Source organism: Colius striatus, chromosome 4 (genome assembly GCF_028858725.1).
Source record: "Colius striatus isolate bColStr4 chromosome 4, bColStr4.1.hap1, whole genome shotgun sequence".
NCBI lineage: Eukaryota > Metazoa > Chordata > Aves > Coliiformes > Coliidae > Colius > Colius striatus.
The window spans coordinates 52,086,460-52,111,554 of NC_084762.1; the positions used below are offsets into that span (position 1 = coordinate 52,086,460).

Consider the following 25,095-nt stretch of genomic DNA (forward strand, 5'->3'; position numbering starts at 1 on the left):
TGCACTTCCTATCAGTTGTTTTGAGCAGTGAACACTAGCTCCAGAGGAGAAAAAAAAAAAAAAAGCCTGTTTGGGCACTCAAAAATTCACAAGATGACATCATTCTGTGTGACAGATTTCTCTGCAGTTCCCTTTCCAAACACACATGACCTATCAAAAATCCTGCTCTACATTCCTACCAGCAGGGTTCTGTATTTACAGAAGAGAAAGATATTAATAATTTTTGCCTTGCCTGCTTGCCATGTTAGATCAGTTGTAACAGTTCCCTCTCCAGCCCCAAGAAGCAAAAAAGGTAGTCAGTCTAAAAGAGACATCGTAGACTGGCTCGTGGCAATTTCTTCCCTCCAAAATTGCTATGTAGATTTAGACCACATAACAAGGCAGAATATCAGTGAAGAAAAAAGAGGGGACAAACTTGGGACAAAGTGAAACCAAAGGCAGAACAGACAGTCAAATGAAGTTTAAAAAAAAGTATGCAGTAAACCATATCCAAATCCCCTAAGCATTAAAGAATGTACTCTGCAAAAGTCTTTATCTGCTATTAGCATTCACTAAAAATACAGGTAAGAGTCATGGGATAGTTGCGTTGGTGACTACAACTTTCTCTGTAAAGAAGTCATAGCAGTGACACATGCTTGTTTTCTTCTGCACCTGCTATGCTATTCATATGAATACACAAACTCCAACGTCACACCAGAGTAAAATAGGACATTAAAAAAAGGTATCATTATCTGTTATGAACTATAAACTCAAAACACATCACTTTTCAGCTCAGCCATAGTTTATAAAAATTCTTCCTCAAGGTTTGCACAGAAGGGAAAGCATTTACTCTTCTACTGTTTAAACAGTGACCATAGCTTTTACAATTGCTTTCCCTTTATTCTCTTTTCCCATCAAGGGTCAACTTTCAGGCCAGAGTGGCATTAAATCTGTAAAATTTCTACTTTAGGAAAACAGAATACAGGCTAACACACCCTCTTTGAGCTTCTAACTCCCCTTAAGTTTTTTTAACTATATGCTTTTCTACGTGCCTGAACATCTACTTCAAGGTAGGAAAGGGTGAAGCAGCTTCATCCCTTTTCAGTGCCTACAGACAGCTCATCCTTACTCCAACCTCTCTGGCAGAAGCTTTCCAACTGGGCAGGCTGTAGTGTTCATGAAGCTCCTCTCTTTTAAACTCTTCAGTTATACCTCAAGAAAAAGTACAGCTTCCTCTTGGGAACTCAGGAGCCACATTCCCAGTTTCCTTCTAGCTAGTCCTTTAGGGCAGCCCCAAGCAGTCAAACATGGGATCACACCGGAACCTCAAGTGCAGCCCTAAACACACCTCAGATTCCCAGTGCGGATCAGCCTCTTCCTCTCAGCTTCCTGGTGGTTAAGTTAGGCAGCTTTTAAGACCCTTCTCCCAAGCACTTAAGTCTTTATAGCATCATGCAAATGAGCCCAGCACTCCACTGTACCAGCCAAGAGCTACTGCAAAGTAATTCAAGCAATGCCAAGCAAATCCTGTGTGATTTTAGCCCTTCTCTGAGTCTTCTGGGAATTAGTTTCCTGGCTGCTTTCTGCCCTCCCTCAACTGCAATCTTTCAAAAAGTCATCCTCCCCAGTTAATTTCTTCCGTACAAGTCTCTAGAGTTTTTTCCTAGTTGATGCAACTCAAATCAGCTTCTTTGCTGTTCATAGAGATCTGAAATAAAACAAAAAAACCCCCACCTTATAGTGAATGCTCATAAGGTCATAGTTGATTTTCAGCAAGCTGCAAGTCTGCAGACTGAGAGTAACAGGCTAAAAACTGTGGAAGTTTAAAAGGAATACGTGATACTCCAAATCATCAGTTGTAAAAGCTGCAAGTTTTTCCTCTCACCTCCTACTCTCTTTCCCTTCTCACAAATAAACACAGAAAGTTCAATACTGAGGCAAACCTTAGAGCTGGTTTTGTTTTGTTTTTTTAAAAACAAGTGTAAGATGTGCACAGATCTATGGGGCCAGACGGGGTATATCCAAGAATGCTGTGGGAACTGGCAGAGGTGCTCACCAAGCCACTGTCAATCATTTATCAGCAGTCCTGGCTGACTGGGGAGGTCCCATCTGATTGGAAGTCAGCCAATATAACACCTATATATAAGAAGGGCCAGAAGGACGATCTGGGAAATTACAGGCCTGTCAGTCCGACTTCAGTGCTTGGGAAGCTGATGGAGCAGATCATCCTATTATGCAGCACATGCAGGACAACTAGGTGATCAGGCCCAGTCAGCATGGCTTTATGAAGGCCATATCCTGTTTAACAAACCTGATCTCTTTCTATGACAGGGTGACTCACTTGCTGGACAAAGGAAAGGCTGTGGATGTTGCCTACCTTGGCTTTAGTAAGGCATTTGACACTTTCCCACAGCATTCTCTCAGGGAAATTGTCTGTTCTTGGCTTGGATGGGCATACACTTTCCTGGGTTAAAAGCTGGTTACACGTTTGGCTCCAGCAAGTTGTGGTCAATGGAGTTAAATCCAGTTGGCAGCTGGTCACAAGTGGTGTCCCTCAGGGCTCAGTGCTGAAGCCACTCCTGTTTAACATCTTTATTAATGATCTAGATGAGGGGATAGAGTACACCCTTAGTAAGTTTGCAGATGATACCAAGCTGGGTGGAAGTGTCCCTCTGAAGGTAGGGAAGCTCTACAGAGAGATCTAGACAGGCTGAATGGCTAGGCCAATGCCAATGCCATGAGTTTCAATAAGGCCAAGTGTCGGGTCCTGCACTTGGGCCACAACAACCCCCAGCAGTGCTACAGGCTTGGAGAGGAGCGGCTGGAAAGTTTCCAGGCAGAGAGGGACCTGGGAGTGTTGGTTGACAGCAGCTGAAGATGAGCCAGCAGTGTGCCCAGGTGACCAAGAAGGCCAATGGCATCCTGGCCTGTATCAGGAACAGTGTTGTCTCAAGTTGCACCAGGGAAGGTTCAGGCTGGATATTAGGAGGAATTTCCTTACTGAAAGGGTTGTCATGAATTTCCTTATTGGAAGGATTCTCAGGCATTGGAACAGGCTGCCCAGGGAGGTGGTGGAGTCACTGTCCCTGGAGGTGTTTAAGAGACAGATGGATGTTGCACTTAGGGAAATGGTCCAGTGGTTGATAGGTCTGGGACAAAGGCTGGACTCGATCTCAAAGGTCTCTTCCGGCTGAAACCATTCTATGATTCTAAGATTATACTTGTGCTAAAGTCAAAGTCAAGGAGAGTAAGACAGCTGTATCTAAAAGCATATTTCCATTTCCACTAGTACCGCACTGAGATAGTACTGAAAAAACATTACTGCCTTCATAAGCTTTTGTTTCTTTTAAGGCACCAAGCAAATTCCATGAAACCAAACACATTTTTTAGTATAAACTGATGTCAAGAAACCACAAACTCTTATTCCAGGTTGAACAGCAAGAGAGAAAATGCAGGTATTTTCTTGCTATGAACTTCTGGGACATAATCTGACTCTTATTCCATTACTTGGAATAACACTATCCTGCGAATTAAACCTATTGTTCTCATCACCTCAGAGAGCCACAGTCTTTGAGAGCTACAGATTCTACAGGAGTTTCAACATTTCAGATAGATCAGGCGGCAAAACTGGAACGTGGATGGAAACTAAAGGAGTTAAATGAGGTTTCACTAGAGGGCTGAATACAAACTTTCATGTATCCATCCACCAAAGAGAATTTGTAGAATTTACTTGAGATTCTGTTGTAAATGACAGAAATCTCTTGTAAACATAAGGTTGTATCTGTACAGAGAAAGAAGCAGTCTCCTAGTCCACTGATTTATGAGGATGACAACTTTAAGGAAACCAGACATCGCAAAAAAGTCTGTCTGACTCTGAAGAGATGAAGCTGAGAGTGCAAGACTCTCAGCAGTACAACCTGATGAAGAATTGCACGCTGCCATTTCACTAGAAGCTAAATTTGAACCACCACTCCATGCTGAAAAGGTATTTCTGATCCATAGCTTGCATTCTGGGAAGTTGTTGGTACATGACAGTAGAAAGCAAGTGCTGTGTACACTCAGAATAGACTCCTTCGGCTCAGGAAAAACTGCTCCATCAAAAAAATCAAGTAAGCAAGCAAGCAAACCAAATTTTGAAGACATAAGTGTAAGTTCCTTAATTTTTATTTAAAAATAAGTAGAAGAGATTCTCCAATACAGGTGATCAGAGATAAGAATAATACATCATTAAACTTCTGTAAAAACCTGCTACTTCACCAAACTGGCTAATGGGGAAAGATGATGGACAGGAAGAACATGCGTACCCACAGGTGCAAAAGAAATAAGCAATTTTTGTCAGCAACTTCAGTGCCTGTATTCTGATCCTGTGATTTGATATTGCACTGTAGATCAACAGAGAGACATTTGCCAAAATTTAAATAGGCACAGAAAAGTCAAGCAACAGACAGAACCACAGAGAAGTCTAACAGCAACTAAACTTATTGAAGGTAACTGTCTAGAGAAAAAAAATAGCTAAAAATATAGATATTTGCTCACATATGGAAGAATAGTTCATCTCTTATTTCAAGGCGCCAGGTTTGAAAAATTCAGAGTATAAAGACACACTCCAGACTACAAAGCTGTGACAGCCCAGAAAAGAAAAAACTCAGTTTTGGTGAGGAAAAAGGAGGTAGCAATTAAACTGAAAACAAGCAGACAAATATATTTTAAGGCATAATAATTTCCCTGACAGAAAAGCATGTAATGATGTTATATGGGCAATTACAACTATTTAAGACATTACTGATCTCAGGCTTAGAGTTGAAGAGGTACACATTGCTCACAATAATGAGTGCCCTCTCTGCAATACCCAGGTACTGCTCTATAATCAGACTTTCAAATGAATAGTGAATAAAGTTTCTTCTATTTGTCTGTGGGCAGAAAAGGGTTGCAAGTCTCAGGAAAATTCACATGGTCAAGTATTCAGAGCTAGAGAAGTTGTATTTGTCTTTTAAAAGCATGAAGCCTATATGCTAGTTGTAATGATTTTATTAGAAGTACCTGTGAAACCTTCAACTGCTTTTCAGATCATACAATCATTTTCAAGAAAAAAACCAAAATAAACCCAAAACTTGGCTACTGGATGGTTAAACATGTGGGCTGTTTCTTTTTTTTCTTGATTTTCTTCTGATGACATACATTCATTAATTGTTTACCAGTGCATGGACACATGGCAGCCTGCCTCTCTCAGAAGCTCTGCATTTGGGCCCTGTTCTCTAGAAGTTATATTCAGCTGAACAGCACAAAAGCCCAGAAGAACTACATGGTAGTTGGGTGCCAGGTTAAGTTCAAAGCAGAATATAAATGAAAGTGCAAATCATATTTTGTCTCAGGGAGTGGTGTACCTGTTGGTTGCAAAGGGCTCAGCTAAGTAAGTTCCCTGCTCCAGAGCAATGCTCTTCCCCATCTTAGATCTCATTCACCTCTTTGAACTTAAAAATTACCCCATCAGAACTGAACTGCTGCACTTACATAGAAGAACAAGTGTAGCTCTCTCTTGACACTGCCTGCTTTTCCCAGACAGGCAAAACCCTGGACAAAGGGCTCTTTGTCCAACATCACCTTCCTTCACCAGTAGCAGACAAGGAAGAACCCACGCTGTCCCCAAAGTAACACGAAATGGTGGCAGATATGATAAAGCTGTCAATTAAAGGACATGCTCTACTGTTTGCTCTTCATTCCAGGGCCACAAAGAGAGCTGTACAGAACATTTACAGAAGAGCAAATACATCATAAACATCCGAATACTCAGTATCACCAAAGTAAAAATCCAATCTCTTCAACATACTGGATGTATCAGGCTGAGGGCTGGTACTGAGCAACAGCAGCTGCTGTCATCATCTCAAGACAACTAGGAGATACCTAACTGACACCATACTTCAGGCGCCTTCCTCCCTCAATGACCAAGGTCTGAGTATCTCAGAGCAGCCAGCAGCAGGCCTGCTGGGACCACAAAATTTTGTCTTACAGACAGGCCTGCTTTAGGGCACAAGAGAGAAACTTCTGCATCTGCATGTTGCAAAATCTCAGGGACCTCTCCAGCTCCTCCAATGCAAAGGCAAGTTCATTCTTGAGGAGAACTGCAGAGAGCGTCTTCCTCCTTGTTAGCAGGACGCAGTGAAAAACAGGCCCATCAGGCACTGCTCCATGATTAACAAATCAAACCAGTAAGAACAGGTTTCAGTAGGACATTCATTGTACATCAGTTCTAACACGAAAGAAGGGACTACTGAGTCATTATCACCTGGGGAAGCTGCACATGACAAGATTTTTTATTTCCTCATTTAAAAGACATTAAGACAGCCATCAGCACACTTAGGTAAGCAACCGAGCGATTACTCTGTATTAGCAGCTGCACACCTTCACTACATGGTGAGAAGGTGTGAGTTCACAGGAAGAATATTTCCAACACCCCAGATGTGTTACAGTGTGGCACACCCTGGAATAGGGTGTTACTTACTAACATTTCTGTTTTCTTTATTAGTTGCCTCCTATGAGCACACATATGGGTGCAGTGACAGGAGACTACGCCCTCCAAACCCTGGGCAAAGCTGAGTAAAGCTTAAAGAAAAGGTAAGGGGTAGGAGTTCATTTTTTTTTTTTTTTTTTTTTTTTTTTTTTTTTTTTTTTTACACATCATCTGAAAGGAACAGCTTTTCTATCAGAATGGAAAAAACTTCAAACAGAAGAGTAAATGAACCATCAGTTGCAACAGCAGAGATAAGGTTGTAAAAAACAACATTAAAATTCCTGTCATGATTTGATTAAATGTGGGAGTGACTATTTGGGGCAAAATAACCTAGATGTTGCCAACCCACCCCAAAGTACTCCTTTTATTGCACACACTCACCAATACCAGCAACATCTTTGAAAGAACAGATTATGTTGTGTAGGTGGAGATACACACACACATACACACACCTGGGTCACTCCATAGCCCTCTGGGCTGCTTTTCCTGTGCAGCAAGTTTTAAACAACCACATCAACTTTGAAATCAGTAAGTCCCACACATAAGGAACTGAGGTCACATGGCACAGGCATTTTCAACAGACTGAGCCTGAGACTTGAGAGCAAAAAGTCTCTGTGGCTTGAGTTGATGAACTCTCAAAAATGCTTTTGATAGTCTTGAGCTGTATATCCCTGGAAAATAACACAAGAAGAGTCAGACAACATCCATGGGCCAGTGTTCAAAGTCCCAGACAGCATCTTCAATGCCTTTTAATTATCACAGAATACAACCGAGACACAGTTACCAGCATCACTTGGTTATATCCTCTGAATGGGTACCTCTGCAGAGGAATGCAAGGCATTTCACTGGACAGATAACAGCACAGTGAAGTCTAAGTCTGTAAGACACTAACAAGCTCTGTATCTTCCAAATCCAGATGATAAACCACTAATTTTTCCAGAAGCTAAGGGAGGCATCTATCCAAGTAAAGATTACAGTGCTGCCTAAGCTAAAACTAGCAGCAACCTTTGACATCAGCTTGAGAGTATGAATGATATACACTTGTGTTCATAGTGGAAATTATCAAGGATAACATAGTATAAGGAACACTATAAAGCTAGTTCAGACAGAAAGCTAGTAGAACCTTCCTACAACTACTGAATAAGAATATTATACCTGAGGAAAGCAATGGACACCAAAGCAATGTCTATCTGTTGTGATGGTTTACCTTGGACTTTTGTGAAATCCACTTTCTCATCCCAAGACAGTGCTCTATCAGGACAGTAATTTTGTTCTGCTCTCCATTCTATTCATGAAGACCTCTTTTGTTTTAGAAGCCAGAAACACATTAGCTGTTTGGTTTTAATTACCTGAAAACTGAACTCAGTGACACATTAACTTTAAAGGGAAGACACTGGAAAGACTATTCAAGAAGAAATGGTTAGACTCACAGCTGTCATATATGACTGATCTTAGCAACACCAAAAATTAATCATGTCAAACATCCCCAACAGAAACAACCAGGGTAGTGGTTTCCCAGTAGGGAAAGGACCATGAGCAGAACAGCAGAACTTGGGTTCTGTTAACAAGATTTCACTTAAATGTGACATATAGCATTTTCCCCCTTTAATAAGGCTTTATTGTATCTAGGTTTAATAACTGTATCAAAATCTGATTTACTAAGTAGCAAAATAAGATTTACTTTATACTGGTATATAAAAATGTGAGTGATGACTTTGTGGTACTTCAGACTTGCAATCTCAGGAGAATAATATGAGCCTCAACTTCCTTTCCTGCTCAACTGTTGCAACCAGAATCATGTTGCAATTTGCTCCGCTAAGATTCTGCTAGGGTTAAAAGAAAGATAAGTTATCCCATTAAAGCCAAAAGAAACCTAGACAGTAATTTTAATGAACTTTTATGTTCTACCTCTAAGGGTCATTCTGGTAGGCAGTACATCTTACTTGACACAAGCTTAAAGTTAAAGCATGCAAAAAAAGTCAGTCAAATACTTATACAGCAATACAGTTTATAAAATAAATGTTTGTAAAGGACATAAAATCCCTCCCCTAAAACCAAAACCTAATGGCTCAGCCCGATATAAACATTCTGCCAACAGTTCTAGTTGTGTTTTCCGCAAAGTTGGAAAGCACTCACATGCAAGTGGAGGGCTACGTCAGATAGTTCACACAGCAATCACCACCTCACAGCACAACGTTTCACAGCTGCAGGTCCTGCTCAGAAAGGCAATGATTCTGAAGGGTCTCTCACCTCTCAGCTTTCCCAGAGCTCACTGCAGAGCAGATGCTCCAGCTAACTCCAGAGCTTGCAGAATAACTGTTTCCCATCAGTACACAGGCCAGCAATTCTTCTTAGGCAGCTAGATTAAACTTTGCCTCTTTAGTGTGGGGTTCTGGATCCCCCCACCAGCATTAAAGGCAAGGCATTGCACAATGCAGCACTGGAAGCACACTCAGTATTAGCTTATATATCTCCATATTATACTCCATAGCTGCTTAAGTTAATCTTTAGGATATGGAAGATGTCTCTAAAGGCATAAGAGTCTATGACAGAGGATTTTCTGAAGACTGTTTGACATCAAAACATATTCTGCCAGTTAATGTACACTCTTTTTCTGCATTAATACAGGCCAAGAAGAAAAGCACATTGATACTTTTGCTGATTCTCAGGTATTTCCTGGTATCTATGTAAATTTAAGCTAAGAATGAATGGAAGTATGGAAAGTCAATGAACTCTGCTTCAAAGATCTTTAAAAATTTTCTTTAAAAATAAAGAACCAAGCTGTAGTAAACTCCTTAAGATCCAGTCTCCTTTCATGCCAAAACCCATTTTATTTTCTGTTCTCATTCTTCCAGGAATCACAGTGAGGATTTTAAAGTGCAGCATTCAGTTTGAAGGAAGTGAAGTGTGTTTAATCTGGCCATTGCACTGAGGCTTGTGCAACCAGGAGGAAGGAAGAAAGAAAAAAAAAGATGTTACTAAGAACACTAGAACCTGTTTATACTAAGAACGTTAAAATCAAGACTTAAAGTATATTATGACAGTATATGCCATCAGACCAAAGCTTTTAAACACATCTTAGGAAAAAAAAAATCCTAACCTTCCAGAAGTGAGCTCCAAGGAGAAACACTAGTTGCCTTCTTACCTACTGTGTTTCATCATGGAAACAAGCCACATCACTGCAGTGGCAGCACTGGCATGATTGAAACAAAACTTTTCAGTCAGCTCGTCCAACTCAGCACACTCTCATTGCACCAACATTTTAAATGAGACCGTAAAAGAGTCAAGTAGTTTACTGAGTTCACAACTGGCTATACAGAAGACCAAGTAAAACACCAAGCCCAAGTCTTTGCTTTGTAGCTGTGGCTCTTTCAGTTCACACTTTCCAGCTTTTAAAATCTACTGCAGCAAGATAAGCATTTCCCACTCATACGGTACTTGCTCTATCCGTCTTGTGAATAAGCACATTAGGCACTAGGAAACAGTGCTAAAAATAATTTCCTAGGGAAGTAAAAATAATTTCAGATCTTAAAATAAATATGGATTTTGCATCATATCTGCCACAGTTTTGCTTCACCATCCAAAAAGGCAGACAGTGACAGGGAACTACTCAAGATCATTAATGTAAAACTGCAGTATTATTACAAAGGGTCCTTGGCTTTTAACATGGAAATACTCCAGCTCAAGCATGCAATGAGGTATAAAACCCATTCCACCTTTGACTGAATATTTCAAAGCATCACACTTTTGTCACCACATTCAGAGATGACAAGGACTGGCAATTCATTAAACTCAAACTGAAACCAATTATTCTGCATCGTATGTTCTGTCAATGTGCTGCCCAGTGAAAAACATCTACTTAGTAGCTCTGAGAGTAAGACAGCATCTCTTGCGCTCTGTAACATGATTAAAAAGTTAAGTTAAAGACAGTTAGCATCAGAGGCTTAGCTTCACTCTGTCAAACAAAGTGATTGGTCTAAGTGGTAGGCAATTCATTCTCTTTGAATCTGTATTTTGGGTCAACAGTAGCTTTACCTGCATAATGTACAGGGATTTCTATCTTTGGCCCTATGACGTAGTGACCCTCCTCCAGACTGTGAGCTGTAATTGTTGTCCACTGTCGACATGAATGAATCAGAAGATAATCGCTCTCTCGAAGGCCTTCGACAGTTTCGCCTGCAAAACAGACACAGGGTGTTTTTTTTTAAACCAAATCACACTTATTGCATGAATAATTAGGAAAGCTTCACAATAAACATTTTATTCTCATTGCTGTTTATTTTTAGACATTTTGATATTCAGAAATCCAATTAAGTAAATTTCAATTCTACACAGTATTCATTTTTGCAATGTAAGCACTTCATCTTACAGAAAACAAATCTACAGCCAAACAACTCAATGCATGAATAAAATACCACAGAGGTGTAATCCAGACTACTCAGTAGTGACTTTGGGGCTCCTTTTTTAGCTTTCTGCATAAACAGAATTTTCTTACCTCTATGCCTGATTATCTCAATTAATACAAATACTTAAAAGCTCTTAATTTTAAATGAAAAAGTACATTTTCATATGTTTAAAGATCAGCATCACACTACCCTACAGGCATCTGAAGTCAAATTGTGTCCATCACTATAAATTAACTGGGTATCACACTTGCAGATACAGAGGTTTCAGCCTTTGTCCTTTTGCAAATCACTGCTTAATTAGCCATTCCAATGTTTGTAAACTTAATCTTGACAGTTAAAGAGGAGGAAAAAAAAAAAAAGTTTAACACACTAAAGTCCTCTCTCAGACATAAAATCAATTGGAAACAACCTCCCCACCCCCCCAGCTTATCTTTGTAATGCCCTCTCTTGTACTTTTGTGTTCTGGTGCCTGTCAAGCCGTTTCAAAGATGGACAGAGATCAAGCTTTCTTTTCTTCCCATGTTCCTACTGAACCCTCCAGTAGTCTCCCCATCTCCACCATTTGCACTACCTGATCAGGACCAGGACTGTTTTGCTTGGCTTTCCAGCAATTTCAAGAGCCACATTAGATGGATTACTCAAGATGCCAGCTACACATCTCAAGTATGATATATAAACAAAATTTCATGGATCAGGGTGTATAATTGCAGAACGCTCTTACATGCCAGTGGTCCTGCTCTGTACACTTCTCCATTAAACACACAGAAAACAGCCTCTCTCAAGGTGCATTTAAAGTAGCCATATGAACTTTCAGGAATACTTAGTAGACACTAAACACAGACCAAGAATAATGGAGCTTTAAATTTTCGTTTTCCTTGTCTCACATCACCCCTCTGCAGTTACAGCCAAAAATAAAGCAAGTAGTTCAGCCCTGGAATCAAGTTTGGACAAAACCCATCCCTGTCAGCTACTACAATAAGCCGCACTTTCTCCTCACTATCCTCTGATATTCTTAAAAGTCAGCGGAAAAATAAGACTTTCCTCAGCCCGAGGCAGTAGATATTTGCCCTGTTTAGCCTCTGTAGAGGAGAGATACTTCCCATAAAGCATTTTTCACTCACCCCCCCACCAGGCAATCTTTTCCACCACTGGCAACAGCTACTACACACCCCATTCCTGCCTGATTTCATGCTCCCATTCTATCAGAAAGTGCCCTCCTACACAATTCAAAATGCAGCAACTGGTGTGCATGAGAATTGTTAGATTTTAAGTCAGAAGAGACCATTACAACCATCTGCTCTGACAGTCTCTGGCCACAAGATTCTGCTTGTTTCCTCCAGAAACTTGGATTTGGTAAACAAGGGAGAGACTTGCCTCAATCTGGAGTTCAAGAGATAAGTCTTCCTTGGGTCTGCTGTCCCACAGGCTGTTAAACCTTAAAAAGGGTTCCCATTTTGCACATTTGGGGCTTTAACTTACAATTGTAGCTCAACTGCTGTATAAGAGTATAGAGACGGAACAAAAAAAAAAAAGTATACATAGCTCCTTAGTACCAGTTATTTTTGCTCCTAAGAAGGTACCATTTCCAGGTTTCCTTCTTTTTCACAGCACAGAATGTAGCTTTCAGGTAAGCAGGACATTTCAAGAACTGGTTTCCAAGTAGTTCTTGGACCACACTCTTTGGTAGCCCAGACAGGCTGCTTAACATCAGTTCCTGCTCCCTGGGAGGCACCACTCCTCCACCCATATGTGCTGGGAGAAGAGACCTCAGAAAGCTAGAGAACGAGGGGCAAAATTGCCATGCAGAACCAAAGAACTCTCTGGTCTCACCTGTAACTTGGGAGGAAATTCAGATGTATTTGCTAGAGAAGTCATGTACCTGCTAAATTTTATCAAGTCATCTGATCTTGAGGATCTCTTGTTCATTGCTCACTCCTAATACACATTAAAATTTTCTTCATCTTGCTGTAACAGAGGCTTACAATTTGGGGGGAAAACACAACAACAACAAAGTAACACATGGCGTTACTTTAAACTCAATTTTCAGTTCAGAGTGTTACACTTATGCTTTCTACAATCCATGGCAACAATTAATTATTCCATCCCAGAACAAAATAAAACCAATGACAAGTAGGAGACGAACTAGTATTTTACTAGTTTCACTGACAGTGGTTAACAAATTTTGAAGAAAATACAAAGCATATCAGGTATACTTGTTCTCTGCTCTACAATTCTAAGTACAATTTCAGAACATTACCTAAAGGAAGGCTGGATTCTACATCCAGAATTGCAGGGAAACAGTTACATTATAGGTCTGTATATACAGTATAATATAGTTATCCTTGAAGGTTTGAGAAAGATATTCTCAGGAAAATAAAGACACCTATCATGAAAGATGCTTCCAGTCACAGTTCACGACCCACAATCCTTTTTCATGGTTACTCCACTAAAACTGGGTGGGCCAGGTAAAAAGAGATTACTAAATCTCTTTTTAAAGAGATTACTGTAAAAAGAGATTACTAAAGGCCCAAAAGTGACTACATAATTAAATATGCAACTGGAAGTAGCTGTATTTTTTTAATAGAACCTTGGAAGCCACAATTATTGTTACACCAGTTATTTGCTCTAAATGGTTACAGTGGAAACAAATTTTGTGCTTTGCCACAAGAGACTGAACCAAGAAAAGAAGGTGGAGCGGATGCAATGGGGAGTTCACAGTCCCTCCAGCTCCCTCACAACAGGAAAGTCTGTCCTTATCAAGACTGCTTTATAGGAAGAGGCTCCTTGTCACCTAAGAGATTAGTCAGGTGTTTTTGTGAGTTTATTGATGATGGCCTCCATGCTATGGAAGGAAATAAAGGAACAGTCAAACCTGACTGAGGACAACAGCACATGGCAATACACACTCTCTTCCTTTTTCTTCTAGTCTGCCTCTCCACATAAGACTTGCTTACTGCCTTTAAAGAGTTTTCCTCCTGAAGAGTATTTTCAGGCAGGAGACACCTCTGACCCTACTGACACAACTCAGCTCCCAGCCCAAACACAGCCCAGACATAGCCCTTTACACTTTTCTCAGTCAAATGTACCTTGCAATATGGCCACACACATCCAATTTGATTTTTTTTCCCCCTGCCTCAGTAACACAACTTATGCAAGCCTTTCATTAACAGCATTTTAACTATGTGGGAGAGAACAGTCCTCACACATCTACCAACTATGCAACTTGGTTCTCACCTATTCAACATACTCCCACACTGCTGCTTACACAGAAATCAGACGCCATGAGAAAACAGAGAACACAGGCCACTCATCTTTAGTAACAGTTTTGTCTCTTATGATCAAATATGGATTAGCTCTATCTTCTCACCCTCTCCTCCCCACCCAGTATGCCTGCAATATAATTAAACCACTACAAAGAACCTACAGGTAAATACTTGTGCTGTTTTTTTTCTCCTAAATAAAAGTCAGAGAAGCAATGAACTATCACATGCAATTCCCCACCCTTCCCCAAGCTGCTTACCTCTTTCCAAAATATGAGTCAAGTTTATTCATAATAATGCCTGAGACTAAGAAATCCATGATTCTGTAACGGCTCCTAATCCCTAAATAAAGCATCAACACCCATCCTTGCCTGACAACAAATGCCTCATACCTTTGAGCTGAAAAGTTAGCCAGTATGTTCCTAAACAAGTTGTCCTACTATAAGCACTCTGACCCTGACCAGTATTTGGGCTACTTGATCATGCATCACCAAAGCAGCACTGCAACAGCTATCAGTGTAAATAAGATATATTACCATTTTTTAAATTACATGATCCATTTCCATACTGTTCCTAAAAAGTACAAATATTGCAAAGCTGATCCTTGTCGAAGTGCAATTGCAAAAGAAACATTGATCACAAAAGCATAGTTGTTTGCATGTTGATACAGTGAAAAAGGTGTAATTGTTTAATCAAGAGCCTTACGCTTATTAAATACCACCTACATTAAATGCAAATACTTCTTTAATAGTTCTTTCCAGTGCCAAAACTGGACCATCCATATTTGGCTAATCTCGGTTCTGTCATTGTAAAGACTCCGATCTCAAGTTAACAGTTAACAGTTGTTGACTGGGAGCAGGATACCTGGATATACAAGTTTGGAGGTTAATTTCTGATTTCACTTGCAGTTTTTAAGAATCAGATGAGAAAACAGGGGTTGGAAGGGACTGATTTCATATATGGCAATGCTGCAGCATAGAGGAAGATAATTTCTTTTGAAGCAAGCACTGACTTCCCTGCACGTTGTTGCCACCACTTACTTTCTCTGAAAATGCACACTTTTAGTTAGTTTAGCATTTCACAATTTCCAAATGTCTAGGTTTACCCTAGACACTCTGCCTCAGGAGCAAAACTGAAGACCACTCCAGCTTTGAAGGATCTGAGCACTCCCACTTCCTCTTTGTTTCCTTCTAGATTAACAATTAAAGCTTGGTATATTACAGCCCATAAAAGAAAATTCCCACAGGTTCCACATGCTCTGATTTGCCAAAGACAGCAATGACTTTTCAACACCAACCACTAAAGAAAACTCATGAAACAAATGGGAAAAAAAAGCCAACCAACTTTCAGAGTATTGAGAAACTAACATTCAAGTCCCTGCAAAATGTGCAGACCAACATGACTCACTCATTCACAGAAACTACACTGCTAAAAATAAGCAGTGATCTACAGGAATATAAACGCTTCATAATGTCACACACTTTGTCATCTTGGCTAGAAGTTTGTATCCCTGTCTTAAAGCATAAGCTTTACGTCTAGAGATATTACAATAGTAGGTAACAAGTAATTCAGAGAAAGAGAAGTCATCCCATGCAAGGTTCCAGTAACGCAACAAACACCATTTACACACACCAGATGAACTAGATACCATCTCCTCCTGCCAGGAAGATAGTTATGGAGACATTCCTCTCATCTCATTCATCACAGAAGACTGTAAAGTGAGCTTAATGCTGTCCCTTGCACATCAGTTCAAGCATGTAGAATTTGCTCTTCCTGGAATAAAACAGGCTTACAGAGAAGAGTTAGGAGCCCACAAGAAACTTAAGATGGCTTTGTGAAATAGCTGGTGAAAAAAGTGCCAATGAAACCCCAGGGAAAATTCTTCAAGACCTTGGGCCATGTGTTTTCATTAAGCCTGAAAATCATCTGCATGCAAGGTAACAGATGCTGTATAATTAAGTGCATCACCCAGCCTGCCTTGGTCAGTTAAGTAGGTGGTGAGTTTAATTATTCTATCTAATGTTTCACAATCACAAAACATATCATTACCCAGAAAAATCTCAGCAACATTAAAAATCTTTTCAGTGGGTGCTCAGCCAAGTTCCTACAAAACCACACAAATGAATACCTTCAACTTTATCTCCACTTGAGCTTGCACTAACATTTGCTAGGAATGAAGGAATAATTTGTGGAATTGCAAAAAGAAGTGGCTATTTGGTCAGGTGAGCTCATCTGCTATGAAATAACTACAAAGAACTGGCAGCATGTGGCTAGTGTTACTAGCATCCAAGGCTTATTTTGCAGCAACTGGAAGCTAAGAGATAGAAGAATCATTAGAAGATGGAAAAAAGAAATTAGTGAGGTTCTTAGTCATCATACTAGCACTGAACCGAGAAGCCTTGCTTAACACAGTATCTGCTTCACTGGATTTTCCATCTTGGGCCAAACAAGCCATTGATTAAGATACATCTTAACATTGTTGTACTGTATCATGAAAAACAAAGCACAGTCTCAGCCAGAATGAAATGGAGTTATAATCATAGAATGGTAGGAGTTGGAAGGGGTCCCGTGAGATCATCCAGTCCAATTCCCCTGCAGAAGCAGGTTCACCTAGACCAAGTTGCATAAGAACATGTCCAGGTGTGTCTTGAAAACTTCCAAGGAAGGAGACTCCATAATCCCTCTGGGCAGCCTGTGCTAGGGCTCTGTCTCCCTCACAGGGATGTCCCAACCTCCTGACACCCACCATTTAGATATTTGTAAATGTTAATAAGATCTCCCCTCAATCTCCTCTTCTCCAGACTAAACAGCCCCAGTTCCCACAGCCTTTCCTCATATGAAAGATGTTCCAGTCCCCTGATCATATTGGTGGCCCTGATCTGGACTCTCTCCACAAGTTCTCTGACCCTCTTGAGCTGGGGAGCCCAGAACAGGACACAGGACTCCAGATGAGGCCTCACCAGGGCAGAGTAGAGGGAGAGAAGAACCTCCCTCGACCTGCTGGCCACACTCTTCTTGATGCATCCCAGGATGCCATTGTCCTTCCTGGCCACGAGGGCACACTGCTGGTTCATATTTAGTTTATTATCAATCAGGACTCCCAGGTCTCTCTCTGCAGAGCTGCTCTTCAGCAGTTCGACCCCCAGCCTGTACTGGTGCAGGGGGTTGTTCCTTCCCAGATGCAGGACTCTGCACTTGTCCTTGTTGAACCTCATGAGGTCACTCTCTGCCCAATTCTCAAGCTGGTCAAAATCCTGCTGAATGGCAGCACAGCCTTCTGGGGAATCAGCCAGTCCTCCCAGTTTGGTGTCATCAGCAAACTTGCTGAGGGTACACTCTGTCCCTTCATCCAGGTCATTAATGATGATGTTGAACAAGACTGGCCCCAGAACCAATCCCTGTGGAACTCCACTGGCCACAGGCCTCCAACTCAATTCTGTGCCATTGATCACCATCCTCTGGGCTCTGTCATTCAGCCAGCTCTCGATCCAGCTCACTGTCCACTCATCCAAGCCACACTGCCTGAACTTTCTGATGAGGATGTTATGGGAGACAGTGTCTACCTTTTAAAAAAACAAAAATGAAAACCCACCCCAAAACCACACCAAGCTAAAAAAAAAAAAAAAAAACCAAAAAAAAAGCAAAGCACTATGGACTTCATGGCTTCGTGCAAAGAGATGTTTCAGGTTAGAGGAAGGTCACAATGCTAGCATAAACATAAATACCAGTGCTGCTTTTTATCTCCAAAATAAGGAATCCACAACATGGTTCAAAAACTGTCTTATTTCCAGAAAGGCAAACTTGCATTTCTGTAAACATTTAGTAGTCACAAAGCTCCTACACAGCTAACACTTTAAGATGAATTTCATTTTTTTTTCATCTTACTTGAAGATTCACAGAAAGTAAAAGCTGAAGCCAAGGCCTCCTCTCAGCACAAAACATCAGGTGTCCCCCATCTAGAAGTGAGAAGTGCAGGCCCTAGCACTGAAGAGACCATGCACAGATCAGAAACACTCAGCTGTGCATAGTCAGCACCTACTAACTTGTGGGCAATGGGCATGCTAACTTCAGCCTCTGCAGCAAAGAGGGTCTGTGAGTATCACAGGTATCTGCAGCCTTTCCAACATAGGCTTTGAGCTACCAGCAGCTGTTAAAACCGAGCTGGATACAACCGCATCCTTTTGCCTTAAAATCAAAAAAAACCACCCCAGTCATAATTCAAAGCTATTCTCATCTGCAAATCTGTGTTTCCTTTCACCGGTGGCATCATCCTTCACACAATCTTCCAACACTTTGAACCGATGTTAAGACCAACTCCTTGGTTCTTGTTCAGCCAGCTGGTTGGTTGAGCTTCTGATCTCTTGAAATACAGGGCAACTGTAGTGGGCTTGTGTGGCCAGGTTTTGGTAGTGGGGGAGGCTACAGGGGTGGCTTTTTTAAACAAAGAGCTACCAGTATCTTCCCCTGAAGCTGACAGGGTTAGTGCTAGTTAGCTCTAAGATGGACCTACCACTGACAAAGGTCAAGCCAATTAGTGACTTGAGATAATGCCTCTGTGATTAACATATCAGAGAAGAGGAAGAAGTTGTTGTGTAGAGGCGAAACCACAGTAGCAGAAGGGAGAATGTGAAAACAACATCTCCACAGACACCCAGGTCAGTGGAGAAGGAGGGGCACTGGAAGAGAGATTCCCCTGTGACCTGTGGTGAAGACCATGGTGACACTCTGCTCCTGCAGACCATGGAAGCCACAGGCGAGCAGAGATCCACTTGCAGCCCGGGGAGGACTCCACACTGGAGCAGGTGGATGCCTGAAGTAGGCTGTGACTCCATGGGAAGCCCATGCTGGAACAAGTTCCTGGCAGAATTTGGGAACCCATGGAAAGAGAAGCCTATGCTGGATCAGATTTGCTGTCAGGACCTGTGACCTCATGGGGGACCCACTCAGGATCCGTCCATTCCTGAAGGACTGCACCCCTCAATGAGACCCACGATGGGGTAGTTCATGAAGAACTGTAGCTGATGGGAAGGACTCACGTTGGAGAAGTTCCTGAGGGACTGTCTCCCGTGGGAGGGACCCCACAGTGTAGCAGTGTGAAGTGTGAGAAGGCCTCCCCCTAAGAAGCAGTAAAGTCCATCTGTAATGAACTGACTGTAACCCCCACTCCACTGTGCTGCTGGTGGGGGAGGACAGAGAGTCCCAGGAAGAAGGAAGAGGTGGGGAGGTGTTTCAAAAATCAATTATTATTTTTCATTTCCCTATTCTGTTTTAATTATTTGTTTCTAAATCAAACCGTTTCTCTCCAAGCTGAGTCTGTTTTGCCCATTACGCTCCCTGTCTCTACCTTGACTCACAAACCTTCTGTTACATTTCTCTCTCTCCTGTCCAGTTTAGGACTGGGAGTGATAGAAAAACTTGGTGGGCACCTGGTACCCAGACAGGGTTAAACCACCAAAGCAACAAAATCCAAGGTGTAATCATCCACAAAAAAACCCATCAGATTGCAACTCCTTGTTCCACACAAGACAAGTAAGCCAAAAAAGATGGTGTATGTCAGGATGCATCACAAAGACTTTTCACTATTAAATTTATTTTGGTCTCATTTGATGCAAGGACCACAGAAGCACCACTCACATTCAAGAAGCACTGCACTGAGTACATTTAGTTTCATATTAATACATACACAAGTTCTTTGAAGAACATCCACAAATAAACCCCGAACTGTTAGCATGGGCAACAGGCAACTCGAAAAGAACTCCAAGTAGTCAATTTTCCAATATCTTTGAGGCTTAGCATCTCTTTTTATTGAAGTCTGAAATCAAAGAGCAGTATGAGTTTTTTCAGTTAGGGGAAAAAAACTGCATTGCTAAATAATCCTCTCTGGTTTTAATACATGGAATGAAGGAGAAATAATAGATATACATATGTGACAACACAGTAGAAGATGAGCCTACTATATTCCATTTGTTAATCAGTGCTGTCCCACATGACCATCTGACAGCAGTTGTCATCAAGGAGAGGAAAGAAGCAAGTGAGCAAAAGCCCTTTTTCCTTTAGAAGCACAGACTTCATCTAAAGGCGAGAGGGTTTACTGTCTCAGGCAGACTGAAATTGCAATAGTGCACATGACAGCTTCCATCCAACATCCCACCTACCACGATGTTGTCATCACATGATCCTTCACCTCCAGCAACTCAGTCGTATTACCACAGTAGCATCTCAAGGGCCAAACATGTCCCTCTTCTCCTACAGATCATTTCACTAACACTTAAAGCGTTCTACTTTTATAACACTGAGTTTGGAATTTAAATTTTAGGAGAAGAAACACAAAGTTCTAGTTAAATCTGAATAATCAAATTAGGAAAATACTTTTATCTCATTATTATTTAGCCAGTCATGCAAGCTTTCACCATGACAACTTTTATCTCAACTCTGAGGGAGAGTGGGGGAAGGCAGTTAAACCTTCTGTTTTCTACACGTTGCACCATACTCCAGAGTATCTGTTGGGTACTTATCTATGGAGACATACCTCAATGAATGTCAAAGACTAATAAATATTAGAGTAGTTTGCTTGCTTAAGCTTTGTCACTGCACTTGGTTACTAAGTCAAATCTCAATGAGCTATTCAGTCTTTCAGTGCTCTTTCTTCCGCAAAAATAAAACTTGCACTGGTCTATGATGCAAATCAGAGGAAAAAGTTCATTAGGAGAAGAACATTGTCTGAATCTCCTTATTTGAAGCTGTGGAAGGAATCTGTAACCAAAAAAAAAAAAAAAAAAAAAAAAGTTACATCCTTGTAATATTCCTTAACAAAGGAAGGAAAAAAATCCCAGAAATGTTTTATTACATGAAGAACATCACTTGGAGTAACATCAATGAACATTGGATCTACAGGGATTGCAAACTTCACGGGTTTTTTTTGTCACTATGACTGAGCAGATGCTTGGAAGAGTTACTATTATAGCATGCCTAATAGGAGAGAAGTAAAAAGAGCATGTAATTGGAGAGAACTCTACTACCACCAAATTAAGAACTACTTTGAAAGCTTCTCCATGTTCTCAGTCTCACTTTGTCATTCCATACAGAAACAAAAAAAAGGTCAATTAAAAACAAACAAACAAAAAGTATCTAGCTGATCACATTTCCTTATTTAAAGAAAAGCAAAACAACTTACATGGGGCTGTATCATGCAAAGTCTAAATATAGACTGCCAGTGAGATAAAAGGGTAAATATTGTAATTTCTAGGAGCAAATATTGTAGCTTCTAGGAGCAATATGGAAAAAAAATCCAAACAATCCAACCAAAACAAACCCAATCCACGTTAAAATTTAAACATCTTGGAGCTATAAAATGTAGTGTACTAAATTTTTAAAGTGGTCTGATTCATTAGGAAAGGCTGACAGTGGTCTCATTGGACTGTCTGTGTCTGAACATAATGGAAAAGATGGAAGCAGAGGACTCTTAGCTTGCAACACAAAGATCTGAAATAAGAATTTCAGTTATATCTAGGACTGTTGATAATCAACCTAATTTTTCATTTTCCCTTCTTCCCTCTCAAACGACTTCTGAGTTTTTAAGTATGTGCTTCTGTTTTAAATTGTTCCATTCCTGCAGCACATTCATTTGTGCTGGTTTCTATTACCTATATCAGCCAGTATTTCCATCATGATTAAAACTGTAATCAAACACCTCCCTCTACAAAGAAATCCAAAATAATATTGACTTGACCTTCCAACAACTGCATAGACTCCACATCTTTCATTGGATGAAAGGCTTCCCTGACAGCATAAGGATTCATAGTAATTCTAATTTAAAGATTATTCATGTTCTTCCTTCCTTCATGAAAAGCAAGAAAAGGGAAAAAAGTCAAAATTAAAGCAGGAAAGATGAAGAAAAATTAGTTGAAAATCTTGAGCTGAAAATATCAAATTACAATTCAACCAATTTGTCTTCAAAGTTGCATTTTACATTACAAAAATGTTCCAAGTTCTTAGTTTAGGGTTTCTTTACAAAAATATTTTTATTCAAGCCACAAGAGAGCCCTGGCTTCAGAGCCAGCTCAGGTGGTGCCTCAAATTCACCACGGGTTTTGGACTGCCTCTTTGGTACTTTGCTTCAGAGACCACACAGAAAATGCCCAGGAAAATCATTCAAACCCATCCAGCCCAGACTGAGACACTCAGCTACCCAAAAACTACTTGTCTGCAGCAATGCCCATTACCAGCAATTACATCTGTTTCAGCCCTGGATGGCAGAGGGAGAGACAGAAGATCTTCTCCAAGCTTCAAGAAGAGTTTGGCAAGATGTGTTTACCCAAGAAATAGTTTGTCCAAGATTAAGCCTCTCCCCACTGTACATCTTCTTGCTTGGATGAAACATAACCATTGTTGAAAATTGCAACAATTTTCAGTCAGCTCTGAACAAGAGGGCATCCAGTTTGCTTCACTGACCCTACCTGCTTAGCAAGGAAGGGGCAAGGACAGCATCACTGTCAGACTGCCTAACATCACTACTCGTGGTACTTTATGCATTGATGTAATCCTTCAGCTTCACAGTATTGTGATCAAACTTTGGTCTGGGTGACCATGAAATATTTCACAACCAAGAGAAAGGAGATAAGGCTTTATTTCTGCCATTTCCAATCCCTCTGTAAAAGCCAGATACAATCAAATTGCTTCAATCCAACTGAAGCTGAACTCAGGCTATCACTCACTAATACCCAAAAAGAGAGCAGACTCCCATCCCCCTTTTCTTCTTATGCCTGCCAGCAAGAAGAGAGATTTATTTCTTTAGGATTAGCATTTTGCTATTGGAATGACTGGATATACCAGTACTGTTGCAACAAATCAGCATAAACCATAATCTTGTTACAAGGCTATGGGGCAGATTAATCCACTGAAAAATCCAGTTTGTTCCAAGACAAGCCTTTCTCTAGCTGCAAATGCATAGAGACAGCATCTCAGAGAGTCTTCAAAAAAAACCTGTTTGACCTACTGCAGGGAAAAGGAGCACAAATATTTTAAATAAACACTAAAAGGAACCCTGATGCCTCTGCCACTGATGGTAAATGCTCTGCTGACTTAGCAATCTCAGTTTGAAACTTGGCATGTTGCTTTCTCTGTATTCATAAGAAAACTAGTGTGTGTGTGGGGGGAGACTAACAACACAGATTTCCTTGAGCTTTGTTTGTGTTTGTTTCAAGCCTTCAGAACAAACATATCAGAATGAGAAACCTTACTTTTTGTGAACTCAAGTCAAACAAGCCAAAACACATCTTTCAACACAAACTGCTCTCCACCCCCACACTGGGGAAAAAAACCAACTCAGTACGACAACATCTTTAACATTCGCATTCCAAAATACAGTACTTTCTGCTGCTATCATAATTACTCTTCTCATTAATGCTGAGCATCATCAGATGTAATGTGTAGATTTGCCATATCCTCACAACAGATTTGGTTGTAACATTGACCCAATAGTTGATCACCATGGTTACTTACAAAACACCCTAGGAAGTCTCAACAATTCTTTAATCTACTCCAGCACCCTGCAACAAGGTGAATAGTGCCAACTACTTACCATGATATCTTATATTTGCAGAGAAATAATAATTAAAAAAAAATCTCAGAATCACTCAATGAATTGAAAAATGAGATTCTTATGGAAGAAAGCTTTCTGGTTTTGAAGGGACCCAAGATCACAAATCTGAAGCATTAAGAATGCAAGTTTAATTATGCTTAAAATGATCAGAGGTTCGAGATACTGAGAAGGAGAAAGCTAAAAAAACTTTTTATTGCATGCAAGAAAGGTTCCGTTCTAGTTTAGTGTTACCATAGAGAGGGAGAGAAAGGAATTTTTATATGTCTGTCTCATGTTTAGTTTACTTCTCATTTTGAATTCTTATTGACAAAGTCAGGGGAAAGAAAAGGGAAAAAAAAAAAGCTTTAAAATATCTATTTGCCCTTTGCAATCAAGGCACCAGGTTTAGAAATGAGGAATCCAAAGAGTAGCTTTCCTTATCCTTACCTATGAGACTGCTTAAGAGAATGATACTGCTACCCGATCGAAAGAAAAACACGGCAGATCTGAGCAGCAAGGTGTCATCCAAATAGCTTCCTTTAAATACTCTGAGGAAGCTAGGGTGTTCTTTCACTACAGGTAAGTATTCCTCATGTTAGCTCCTGCTCAGAGGCATCTATAAATACTGTAAAGTGTAATGAAAGATACCCTTTCAAGTGTCTGTTTAACATCAGGTGCCTAGTTGCAGAAGTTTAATACTTAATTGTGGGAGGTCACTGTTTAGCCAGCTTTTACTGGCTTTGTATTTGTCTCCAAAAACAGGCACAGAAAGGTTGCTTTAGCTGATGAAACTGAAGGTAGCTGGACACCTTAGGTGCTGCAAAAGTCATCTCTCCCCACATGCAAGGGTTGCGAGTCTGGTCAGAGAAGTCTGGCTAAAGCTCTCCAGATTCAAGATGCCAATGAAGGAAATTTTAACCCTATCACCCTCACGGATTTAAGAACTAGAATTTTATTCTAGATTGCTCTGGCAGACAGAAAAGCAGTCTATTCATTCAGATTTTTCCTGGGCACAGCATGAGAGTTGGGAGCTCTCATTGACAGTTATTTATAATTAGATGATATTTTAAAATAGTATCCGAGTAAACACGCTCAGTTCTCTCATTATATATCCCAAGTCCTAAAGAGACACTATGCTGCTTTGTGTTGCACAGTAGTAATCCCCGTTTGAACTTGGGGGATCTTGGACAAGCTCCCAATTAAAAATAAAGTAGCCAAAATGCAGGAGCTGCTCAAGCAGAGTTTTCTTTGGCTTTGAAAGAACTCATCATTACACTTTAATTTGTCTCTGATTTTTTTTGCAGGCTGGGTTAAGGATGGAATAAAAACAGCTGGAAGTGAGCAAAAGTTCAGCTCTTCTCT

The 25,095-nt window shown here is 40.5% G+C and overlaps 1 protein-coding gene across 2 annotated transcripts in view; it reads right to left on the reverse strand.

The window, feature by feature from the left end:
* The window catches only part of GAREM1 (GRB2 associated regulator of MAPK1 subtype 1), a 107,763-nt gene that overhangs the window by 71,422 nt on the left and 11,246 nt on the right, over nucleotides 1-25,095 (reverse strand). The window contains exon 2 of one of the 2 annotated variants that reach the window (XM_061995271.1): nucleotides 10,523-10,663. In XM_061995271.1, the coding sequence (XP_061851255.1) occupies nucleotides 10,523-10,663 (141 nt within the window). Of the gene's footprint in view, nucleotides 1-10,522; nucleotides 10,664-25,095 lie in introns of those variants that run through there. The other variant, XM_061995272.1, reaches the window with a different exon arrangement.